The sequence below is a fragment of the Corvus moneduloides genome, chromosome 15 (genome assembly GCF_009650955.1).
Source record: "Corvus moneduloides isolate bCorMon1 chromosome 15, bCorMon1.pri, whole genome shotgun sequence".
In the NCBI taxonomy this organism is placed as follows: domain Eukaryota; kingdom Metazoa; phylum Chordata; class Aves; order Passeriformes; family Corvidae; genus Corvus; species Corvus moneduloides.
The window spans coordinates 17397599-17409256 of NC_045490.1; the positions used below are offsets into that span (position 1 = coordinate 17397599).

An 11658-nucleotide genomic window follows, 5' to 3' on the forward strand; every position below is an offset into this window, starting at 1 on the left:
CTGTGGTGTGGGGTGGGCTGTGGGAGGACCAGGGCTCAGGGGCTTCCCTGGCTTGCAGGATCTTTCATCCTCCGTCACCACAAAGCCAGGCCAGATCTGCATTTGCAGCAGCCCACAGAAGCTGCCTCTGTTGTCTTATTTTTGTTATTTTTGAGAGGATATTTTAGCGCTGAGCACATTCCCTCCTGTTGCCATGGCAGCCGTGACAGGGGTTATATACCGTGAGAAAAATACCAAAATTAATGAGTGAGTGAAAGAGCAGCCAAGAGAAAAACAAGGTTAAAAAAAGAGTTAAAACAGTAATAAAAACAATCTCCCAATAATTTGGCAGCGAGCATCCCACAGGCAAGACAGGCAGCGAACATCCGAGCCCTCCGGCTCCTCCGTGGATCCTGGCTGGCGTCGCTGCCCGCATCCCGTGGCCAGAGCATCGCAGTGGTCCAAGGGCTGCGCTGCTCCCGCATCATCCCACCGACGCTCCGGATGGGGCTGCACCCACCCAGCTCCTTCCCCCGCAAACCTGCAGCCCTCGGTGACGCGGGAGGCGAGCGGAGGAGAAGTTCTTTAATGTGCTCATTTCCTCGCATTTGGGTTTTGAGGATCTTTTTGTTTTTAATTGTAGAAACAAGCGGATTGTCAGAACATCTGTGTTATTAGCATTTGCTGCCCAAATCCGAGCTGCTGCTTCTCCTGCGGAGCCCAGAGCTGATGAGAGAGAGAACAGAGGAGCCTTTGAACTCCTTGCAGCAGACGGCAGCCAGGTTGCTGCGTGTGTGCGTTGGGGAGGGGGTATTTATTCTCTTGTAAGGTTCATTTGCTCTCCGTGTTTCCCTTTCTTCTCGCTTTCCCAGAGATTTAGCTGGATGCTCTTCCCTCACAGGCTTTGTTCTTCTGACAAGGCCCCACCGGCACCACGAAGCAGCTGCCTCTGCGTGATGCCAGAGCAGCCCAGCACGGGGTACCTGGAGCAGCCCAGCACGGGGGACCCGGAGCTCGGGGCAAACCAGAGCCCCCAGCAGCAGCTCCGGGGGCGGTGGCACTGCCAGCACCGGGGCAGGCGGGCGGGAAGCACCTGGAGGGTCTCATGGAATAATGCTGCAGACAGAGCTGCAGCCTGAGGGTTTCTGGTTGCTCAGACTGGCTCTGCTTTCTGGGAATGGTGAAGACAAGGTGAGAGTGGGTGACTCATCTGGAGCTGGTATATCTCAGGATGAAATTCTTCCCTGTGAGGGTGGTGAGACACAGGGCGCCCAGAGAAGCTGTGGATGCTCCGTCCCTGGAAGTGTTCAGGGCCGGGCTGGATGAGGCTTGGAGCAGCCTGGGATAGTGCAAGGTGTCCCTGACAGATAAGGGTGGAATGAGATGGCCTTTGAGGTCCTTTCTAACCCAAACCATTCCAGGATTCTACAATAACGCCCACGAGAAGGAAGTACAGGGAATGGCAAAGCTTCCTGTGCTGTCAGAGGGCAAGGAGCACTCTGGGAGGGGCTTTCAAAGGCAGTGGGGTGGAGGAGGAAGGTAGAGATGGACGAGGCAGCCCTGGGATCCAGGTCACCAGTGACCTGGACACGGTTTCCCCCCAGCTCCCCAGGCCACGGGTGCTGCTGGCACTGCGGAGGGCTCTGCCAGGCAGCTCCTCTGGCCTGCACAGAGGTGATTCCTGATGCCAGGACACTTTTTCCCTGCATTCCTAGAGCCTGGACCTGTCCCTCAGAAACGTGTCTGAGCAGAGGCTGAGGTGACAGTCACCAGTGTCCCAGAAATCAGCGGCATCCAGTGATCTACGGACATGCCCAGCTCCCCGGCACTCCCCGTGCAGCTGCCGATCGACTGCCCCGTGACTCTTGTGAAACGCAAACCTTTGGTCCCCAGCAATCTCTAAAGTTTGCTGTCCCTGCTCCATGGGCAGCCCTAGATCCACGGGGTCACTCCCTCGGTTTCTCCCTTTGCTCCAGCTCTCCGTCCCTCCAAGGAGGGCTGCCAGTTACTGATCCATCAAATCTCCCCTTATCTCCAGAGAATTCCGCTCCCTCTCCCTGCCCAGCTCATTCTGGATCAGCAGGGCACAGCCTGACAAACCCCACAGCTCCTCTCCCTGCCCCAAAGGTGGGCTTTGACCTTCCCTGCCTTCTCACTTCTCATCTTCTGCTAAATTGGCTTCATGTGAATTGACACTCAGAAAAAAAAACCCGCACACGGACGCGGAGGAGCTGACATCTCTGCAGGAGCAGAAGGTCTGGAAGAAGAGCTGGGCTTTCCAGCCTGAGGTTTGACTGTCCAGCCCCCTTTTCCTGCCTGGCAGGATGCAGCCCTGCCAGGGGCTGAGCCCGCTTGTTGCCGGGGAGAAGCGGGGAGATCTGGGAGAAGAGCAGGACAATTTTGGGGGGAAAACGGGGTGATTTAGGGGGTGAGATGGAGCCGGGCTGCTCCGAGCAGGCAAGCGCAGCCTCTAGATGGTGCAGTCATGCAGCCGAGCTGAGCATGTGTGCGGCGAAGGGCGCTGCGCAACAGGTTGGCGTAGCTCAGCGGGGAGACGCGCTCCCATCCTCGCTGCGGCGGAGCGGGAAGGACTTTCCAGCATCCTGGCGAGAAATCCACGCCGCAACCGGCCCGGGAGGTGGGTGAGGGGCAGCGCCACGGGCTGCGCGACCCTCGGAGGGTGCTGAGGGTTTTGGCAGGGCCGGGCTGCAGCTCCAGCCCCTGGCAGGGAGCGCGGCCGCTCCTTGCAGGAGCACGGAGGCGGTGGAGGCAGCAAGGGAAGGGGCAGCCCCGGAACACGCTGTCCCCAGGCCCCGGGGACTTTGCATGGCCAGCCGAGGTGCCGGCGTGAGGAGCCAGCTGAGGGAGAACAGCCTGTGAAGGCATCACAAGGGCGCTGGGAGCTCGCGGGTGCTTTTGGGAGCCGCAGGTGCTCCGTGCTGCTGCTGCTGCTGCCGCTGCTGCGCCCCGACACCCCGCAATCAATAAAGCCGTGATTCACCGAGGTGTGACGGCAGGGCACGGCCGCCGCTCCAGCCCCACCACCGCAGCCAGCGGGGGAGCTTCGCAGCCTGCCCGCAGCCCTGCTGGGCTGGGGGCCGGGGAGGGGTGGGCACAGCCCCCGCTGAGCTCGGTCCTAAGGAGGGACCCTCCCGGGTGCGCTGCCGCGGGTCCCCGGCCCTGCGCGGGGGGGTTGTGGGGCTGTGAAGCGTCGGCTGGAAGAATAAATGAGTGAATGAATTATTGAGAGCACCGAGAGGGGAGTGAAAGGGGAGACCCGAGCCACACGTGCGCGGGCGCGGAGCGGACCCCGGGGTGAGGGGGTCCGGGAGACCGTGAGGACCCCCGTTGTCCACGGGCAGGGCGCTGGGCGCGGTGCCGGCAGCCCGGAGACGGGCGGCTCTGCCCGGCAGCACTGCCCGCTCGTCCCGGCAGCCCGGCCGGGCTCGGGATCTGATAAGGAGCCGGAGCTCCACCTCCCCGTGGTGGTGGTGGAGGCGAGAGGCGGAGGCAGCGGCGGGCGGGGGGGGGAAGGGGCCGTGCCTGCGCTGCGCTTCCCCTGCACATCCTCACACACACCGAGGGACGGAGGCGGGCACGGACCGAGCTGCCCACCGGGGCTGCCTCCAGCCTGAGCCGCCGCTCCGCCGGAGGAGCCGCAGCCCCGGCCCGGGGAGGGGGGCGGTTCCCACGGGACATTTATATATTTTTTTGCCCCCCCCCCCCTTTTTTTTTTCTTTTTTTTTTTTTTTTTCTTTTTTTAAAATATTTTTTCCCCGTTTGGTTTTCATACGTGGATAACGCTCGAGAGGAGCCGGGGGGGGTGGGGGGAGCCCGGTCCCGGCGGGAAGGAGGCGATGGAGACGCCGCGGGACCAGCGCGCAGGGGCTCGGCACGGAGCGCAGCGCCGGCACCATCCAAGTAAGAGCTGCGGCGGGGCCGGGACCCCCGCCCGCGGCCAGGCAGAGCTGTGGGGGGGGCGCGGGGGGGTGCGGGATGCCCCACGCCGGAGCCCGGCGCTGTGCGGGAACGCGGGGCCGGGCGGCGGCGGGAGCGGCGCTGGCGAGCATCCCGCTCCCGAGCATCCCGCATCCCTCCGCTCCCCTCCGCGCCGGGCTGCGCGGGGCTCCGCGGCCAGCGGGGCGGCTCCCGCTTGTCCCCGGTCCCGCCCGGCGCTGCCACTTGTTGTGCGGAGCGGAGCGGAGCGCGGCCAGCCCCGCGCAGCGCAGCGCAGGGCGGGCGGTGGTTGCGGGAGGGCGGCTGTGGCGGGGGGTGCGCGCGTGTTTCGGGGTGTTTATTTTTCCGCGTGGGGCGGCTCTGGGTGTGTGTCCCCCGTCCAGCCCTGGGTGTGTGTCCCCCGTCCAGCCCTGGGTGTGTGCGCCCGCGGGGTGCGCGGCTGCGTGGGAGCCGCAGAAGTTGCGGGTGAGCCGGGAGCCGGCTGGGAGCGGGGCTGTGCGTGTGCCGGAGCGGCGGGGCGCGGGGGGCTGGCGGGGGCCGTGCGGGGTGTCCGCGTGGGGTGCGTGTGACAGCGGGGTGCGGGGACGCGAGTGGGGTGCGCGTGTCTGTGTGCGGAGCTGTGTGTGTGTGACGGGGTGTGCGTGCGGGTGAGTGTGTCAGCCGGCTCCGACTGTGCGTGTGTGTCAGCGGGCTGTGCGTGTGCGGGTGAGTGTGTCAGCGGGCTCTGTGTGTGTGTGTGTGTCAGCGGGCTGTGCGTGTGCGGGTGAGTGTGTCAGCGGGCTCTGTGTGTGTGTGTGTGCATATGAGTGTGTCAGCGGGCTGTGTGCGTGCGGGTGAGTGTGTCAGCCGGCTCTGAGTGTGTCAGCGGGCTGTGCGTGCCTGCGCCGCGGAGGATCCCTGTTTCCCGGTACGCGAGGCTGAGCGCGAAGCCGGTGCCGGCAGAGCGGCTCCCGTGGTTTTTCCACGGGTGTCTGCGTGTGTGTGTCCGTGCGTGTGTCCGTGCGTGTCTCTGTGCGTGTGCGCGGGGCTGGCGGAGGCGCCTGGGGGAGCGGGGGCTCCGCTCCCCTCCGTGCCCGCAGCCGGAGCCGGCGGCAGCCGGAGCCTCAGCCCGGGCAGCGCCGCGGGGACCGGGGAGCTTCGGCCGCGGCGGCCGGCAGCGGAGCCCGGCCTCCATCCTCCCTCCCAGCCGCCGGAGCCGGCAGCAGCCGCTCCCCGGGCGCGCTGCGAGGCCAGAGGAGGACCTTATCCTCCATCCCCAAGGTCCCCCCAACCCTCCCGGCTGCATCCCCGGAGCAGAGCCGCTCCCGCTGTGCCCAGCTCCCAGCGGCCCTGCCGGGGTGTTTCAGGCCCGCGACATTTTTGTTGTCCCCGTGGGCCCCTCTCCAGCCGGGGTGGAGGGTGAGATGGTGGCGGGAGGGGACAGGAGCCAGGAGTGGCTGTGGGGGACCCACGGGTGGGAGGATGGGGGCTGCCACTCCAGGGACGCTCTGACAGGTCTCTGCCTCGCTGGCTGCCAGAGTTGGAAGGGATGTGGAGAAGGCAGCAAGAAGAGGGAAGGCCCTGGGCTTTGCCGGGTTTTCATCACTGCCCAGCTTCTCAGGGATGATTTTGGGGTGACGCTGTTGCCAAGCCAGTGGGGTTCCTCCTCGTGGGGTGCTCTGGCTCTGTTCGCTCGGGCCCAGCCTGCAGAAACGCCGAGCAGCCGCAGTGGCAGCCGGAGCTGGAGCAAATCCTGGGACGTGCTACGGAATACCCAGGATTCAGCCCATCCGTGCCTTCGGCGCAGGACTGACCATCAGCGGCCGTCTTCTCGGCTAACGCGATCCCTGATCTCCGAGCGGAGCTGGGATGAGCTGTTTGCTGCTCGCTGGGATGTTGCTCCAGCTCCGAGTGCTGGAGCCGGGCTGGGGGGAGTGTGGGGGGGATGAGCACTTGTGTGCTCAGTGCAGGCTTTGGACAGACTTGTAAGCAGTGTCTCCGAGCCACGCAATCAGCCGTTGGGAGCAAGGAGAGGCTGGACTTCGGTGCCCATTCCCAAAGCGGTGCTGCCTCCCGTGGAACGGGGCCAGGAGGCTGTGGGAATCACAGGGAGCACAGGCTTGTTCAAGCAGTTGCTTAAATTCGCGGCGCTTTATAACCTCTTTCTCATTAAGGCTTGTTTTCTTTTTTTTGGGGGGGATGGCTGAATTCTGTCGGATTTTGCATGCCACTGTCCTCCAAGAGCTTCCCAGTCATGCATTAAGCAGCGTGACTAACGCCTCTCTCATGTGGTTCAGTCTCTCTCACACTCTCCCCGTAGGGAGAATTGTGTGTGCGGAGGAATAGTTGTTTTGGGAGGGGTTTTTATTTTTAAGTGCTCTGTGCTCTGCCAGCAGGTTGGAAAAAGGTGCCTGGCACCAGAGAAGAAAGTGTGGGATGGTCCTTAGATCCCATGGGAAAATAGCCTGGTGCCTTGGACTGGCCCCTGGGAAGCCTGTGTCTCCTGCACAGACGTGCTTGTGGAGGCTTCCTCCCCCTCCTCCTCCTCCTCCTCCTCCTCCTCCCCGTCCTCCTCCTCCTCCTCCTCTTCACACCCAGCTCTGGGCTCTCACGTCTGCGCTGTGTCATTCGCACCCCTGGGTGCCAAGCAGGATTCCTGACCCTGCTGATTCCTTATCCTGCCGAGCCCAGGGCCCCTCAGGTTCCCAGCCCCTCTTCTCCTCCAGCCGCCCTGCTCTGGAGGGTTCCTTCCTTCACCTGCAGGAATGGGACTTGGGTTCAGACTCCAGCCCTGTTTTTGGAGCAGAAATCCTGGGTGCTGGGCACCTTTGGGTGACGCCCTTCCTCCTCCAGGCTGGCACAGGGCTCCTGGCATTTCCAGCTGCTGGGCCCTCCCTCAGCCATGTGAGGCATCAGCACTGCCTTGAGACTTTCCCCTTTCCCTGTGCTCTTTCACCTCGCACCAGGGCTTAGTCAGGATGTGGCTACGTCACCAGCACCAGGGCCCAGCCCAGTGCAAACAGCCCAGTGCAAACAGCCCAGCAGCGGGCACAGCGCCTCTCCCAGCCCGGGCATCCTCCAGGAGCCCCTTCCCAACAGCTGGAGCTGCCCATCTTCCTGTCCTCACTCACAGCCGTTCCCAACACAGGGGTGCTGGAGCTCGGGGCAGCTTCACCTCATGGAGGCAGCTGGATGTGGGGGGTCTGGTGTGAGCGCACACCGGGGGTGTGGCAGACACGAGTGTGACCCAGGTGCCAGTGCCCCCGCACGGGTGACATCACACACGTGCACAGGCGGCAGCGCCAGGGCATGCGCACACGCGGGCACACGCGTTGTGTGGGGCACGCACACGTGCAGGAGCTCGAGCTCACACCTGGAGTAAGGATGTGCTCCTTGTCCTGTGTGACACACCTGCACACCCTGCCAGGGCACAGCTGTGCTCTGTGTGTGTGTGTGTGACACGCCTGCACACCCTGCCAGGGCACAGCTGTGCTGTGTGTGACACGCCTGCACACCCTGCCAGGGCACAGCTGTGCTCTGTGTGTGTGTGTGTGACACGCCTGCACACCCTGCCAGGGCACAGGTGTGCTGTGTGTGTGTGTGTGTGTGACACACCTGCACACCCTGCCAGGGCACAGCTGTGCTCTGTGTGTGTGTGTGTGTGACACACCTGCACACCCTGCCAGGGCACAGCTGTGCTCTGTGTGTGTGTGTGTGACACGCCTGCACACCCTGCCAGGGCACAGGTGTGCTGTGTGTGTGTGTGTGACACACCTGCACACCCTGCCAGGGCACAGCTGTGCTCTGTGTGTGTGTGTGACACGCCTGCACACCCTGCCAGGGCACAGCTGTGCTGTGTGTGTGTGTGTGACACACCTGCACACCCTGCCAGGGTACAGCTGTGCTCTGTGTGTGTGTGTGTGACACGCCTGCACACCCTGCCAGGGTACAGCTGTGCCCTTTCCTACGGACACACGGCCGTGCTCCGGGCAGGTGCACACCCCCGGAATGCTCACAGTGCACACCCAGCACAGACACACGCGTGTGTGCACACACTCCCTGTGTTGATGCAGAGATCTGTTGTGTTTCTGCTTGGCTCCTGAGCTCCTCCATCCTCAGCTTGGTCCAGGGATGGAAGAGGTCTTGCTCTCCTCATGCCTTCCTCCCTGAGTCACACATCCCAGCGCCGGTGAGGGCAGTTCTGCACGGCCTCAGCCAGCTGGGAATGGCTCTGCTCTGCACAAAGGAAGTGGCAGGACAAGGGAGCAGAGGCGAGCTTGGCTTCAGGGCCACCGTTTCCTCTCCAGACCCGGAGATGTATTTTCACTGTGGAGGCAGAGCTCATCTCTTCCATGTCCCCACATCCATGGGCAAGCAGAGAGGTGGAAGGACCAGGAGCTGTTGGCTTGTGGGAAGTACCGAGGAGGACAGTGCAGGGTGCTCCACTTGCTGATGATCCATACAATGCCAGGCTAACCAGGAGCTGGGCACTTGCTGCGTGGCACCACTGAGGGGGATGGGGATGGAGCGCTTGCCCATGGAGCGTTTGCTTACCCTTGGGTGCAGAGTATGGACAGAGGGAGCGATGGGAGCGGCGAGAGGAGGGTGATGCTGCGGGGCCTTGGCATATGTTTGTGGGTGTTAATTTTAGGGCACCCAATCCCTGGGTTTTTGGGTGCCGGCGAGCTGCGTTGAACCCCTTTACGCTCACAGCTCAGCAGAAGCTGCGTGGGTGCTCCTGGACCCTGGAGGAGGAAAATGTGTTCCCAGAACGGAAACCAGGGGACGGGAAAGCTGGTGGCCAAGCCCAGCAGCTATCAGGGGCTTGGTGGCAAGGCATGTGGCTTGGCACAGGAGGGGACAGTCTGTGGGGCTGGCGGTATGCCTGGCACGGCCTGGGCAGTGTGTGGGCACGGGGAGGAGGTGCCAGTGGCAGGGGCAGCGGTGCAGCAGTGCAGGGGTGTCTCTGCAATGCAGGGGGGCAGTGCTCCTGGCACCGCCGCTGCAGCAGCGGGGTGGGCACTGCCACGGGGTGGGCACCCAGTGTGTGCCATGTCCCAGACTGGAGTGGGAGGGAATGGGAAGGAACAGTGTGTCTGCAGTGAGGAAGGGAACAGGAGCCGCTGGCGCAGGGTGTGGGGTTGCCTAGTGACTGTGCAGCGAGGGGGATGCTGCGCTGCCGTTGCAGTGCGCCGGGGCTGGGCACTGCCAGGGGCTGCCCGGGGGGTTCCTGCACTGCAGCGCAGCCTGGGCAGGGACCCGGTGTCCCTCGGAGTGCCAGGGGCACCGGGGGCGGCAGTGCTCCACAGGCAGTGCAGGAGGGATGAGGCACAGGGCCCCTGCATCCCTGCAGTGCCGTGTGGGTGGTGCCTCTGTACCTCCCAGTGCGAGGCTGGCAGTGCCACTGTGCTGGCAGTGCGGCGAGGGCACTGCTGCTTTGTCCCTGCCACAGCGGTGCCCCACGGCCCTGCAGTGCTGAGGGGTGGCAGCCCTGCATCCCCGCAGCGTCCCGTGGCCCTGCAGTGGTGGAGGGGTGCAGTTCCTGCAGTGCGGGCAGTGCCCTGCAGCCCTGCAGTGCTGGGCGGGCGACAGTGCTGTGTTCCTGCAGTGTCCTGTGTCCCCAGAGTGATGGCTGCTGCGGGTCCTGCCGGGCAGGCAGTGATGGATGGGAGGGAGCTGTGTGCTGCCAGTGCCCCGTGTCCCTGCAGTGCTGGGGGCATGGCAGCCCTGCATCCCTGCGGTGCCCCGTGTCCCTGGGTGGGTGTCAGCCCTGTGTCCCTTCAGTGTCTCATGTCCCCGCAGTGCCAGATGGGTGTCAGCCCCACAACCCTGCAGTGCCAGATGGGTGTCAGCCCCACATCCCCGCGGAGCAGGCAGAGCTCCCCGTTTGGTGCTCCCGTTTCTGCAGTCCTGGCAGCTGCGTGCAGTGCCTGTGTGTCCCTGCCGTGCGTGGCAGGCAGTGCCCCTGCACTGGTGGCACACAATGCTCCTGTGTTTGGGTGGTGAGAAGCTGTCTCGGAGCCTGGCCGGCTCCCATCGGGTTGTTGGCAGCAGGCTGCCTGCAGTCCACCCTGTTAGTGTGCCTCGTTGGGTCTAATTACAGTTGGTGTGGTGACGAAGAGGGTGGACAGTGGCAGGAGTGGCTTCCTGCAAGTGACAGGGCTGAGGTTTCAATGATGGGGTTACTCACTCCAGCAGGGCGTTGCAGGAACTTTGCAAGCCGAGACGGGTCTTTCAGGGCACTGGAGGCTGCCAGGAGCCCTCGGCTGGGCCAGCCCCAGCAGCCCCTTCCCTTTGGGAGCCGTGCCAGGACCATGTGCAGCCCCACATGGTGGAGTGGGATAAGCCAGGGAAGTGGGCTGGTCCCTAACCTCCAGTGTCTGTGTCTCCTCCAGCTCCCCTGCAGCGCAGGATGAACTCGCTGGCATCCTGCCTGGGCCTGTGGCTCCTCTGCCAGCTCCCTGCCCTGGCCTCGGGGACACGTGCGGTCTACAAAGTGCAGGAGGAACAACCCCCCAACAGCCTCATAGGGAGCCTGGCCTCTGACTACGGCTTACCGGACATGGGGCACCTCTACAAGCTGGAAGTGGGGGCCCCGTACCTCCGTGTGGATGGCAAGACTGGGGACATCTACACCACAGAGACCTCCATCGACCGGGAGAACCTGCGGGAGTGCCAGCACCTCCTGCCTGGAGAGCCCTGCTTCCTGGAGTTCGAGGTGTCCATCACTAACCTGAACGCCAACAGCAGCCCGCGCCTGCTCGAGGGGCAGATCGAGGTGCTGGATATCAATGACAACACCCCCAATTTCGCCTCGCCCGTCCTCACCCTCTCCATCCCCGAAAACACCAACATTGGGACGCTCTTCCCCATCCCCCTGGCCATGGACCGGGACTCAGGCCCCAACGGTGTTGCCTCCTACGAGCTGATGGCTGGTCCGGAGGCGCAGGAGCTCTTTGGGCTGCAGGTGGCCGAGGACCAGGACGAGAAGCAGCCACAGCTGATCGTCATGGGGAACCTGGACCGGGAGCAGTGGGACTCCTACGATCTGACCATCAAGGTGCAGGACGGGGGGAACCCCCCACGGGCGAGCAGTGCCCTGCTCCGCATCACCATCCTGGACATGAACGACAACGCGCCCAAGTTCGAGAAGGCCCTGTACGAGGCAGAGCTCTCCGAAAACAGCCCTGTGGGGCACTCTGTCCTCCAGGTGAGTGGGGGGGATGCTTCTCCTTCCTGCTTCCCCTTCTGCCTGGCTGCAGGGACAACCCAGAAGCATCGGCACAGCCGTGGTTCCTCCAGGGAGGAGGGAGGGTTGGATGGAGGAACCCACCGTGTCACCCAGGGCCAGTAGGCAGGCAGGTCCCCGGGATGTCACATCTGCTCAAGCGAGGTTGGAGAGGATGTGCAGGAAGGCGCAGCCAGAGCGGGGCCGCAGGACGCAGCTGAGGGGCAGCAGCAGGGCTGCAGGAAGCAGGGTTCTGGGTTACTGGGAGGGCTGGGACCTGAGGGCCACCGGGAGTCTGGCTTGCAGCCAGTGCGGTCTCAGTGCTGCCCGCAGACAAGACACAGACCCTTTCATAAGTTGCATTCCCTTGGCCGCTCCATGGAAACTCAGGAGGTGGGGACAGGGAGCATCCCTGCTGCCCGTGTGCGGGCTGGCCGTGGCTCCAGAGCTGCCCTGCTGTCTGCAGGGAGCCGGGGCTCTGCCCCATCTTGGGCAGCGCTGCAAACTGGCCCAGA

General features: G+C 63.9%; 1 protein-coding gene across 5 annotated transcripts in view; it reads left to right on the plus strand.

Annotated features, from left to right (window-relative positions):
• Window positions 1–1965: 1965 nt before the first annotated feature.
• The window catches only part of PCDH1 (protocadherin 1), a 58078-nt gene continuing 48385 nt past the window's right edge, over window positions 1966–11658 (plus strand). Inside the window, exons 1-2 of one of the 5 annotated variants that reach the window (XM_032124633.1) lie at window positions 1966–2234; window positions 10311–11125. In XM_032124633.1, coding sequence (XP_031980524.1) covers window positions 10328–11125 — 798 coding nt within the window. In that variant the 5' untranslated portion in view covers window positions 1966–2234; window positions 10311–10327. The other 4 variants (XM_032124630.1, XM_032124635.1, XM_032124632.1 and 1 more) reach the window with 4 other exon arrangements.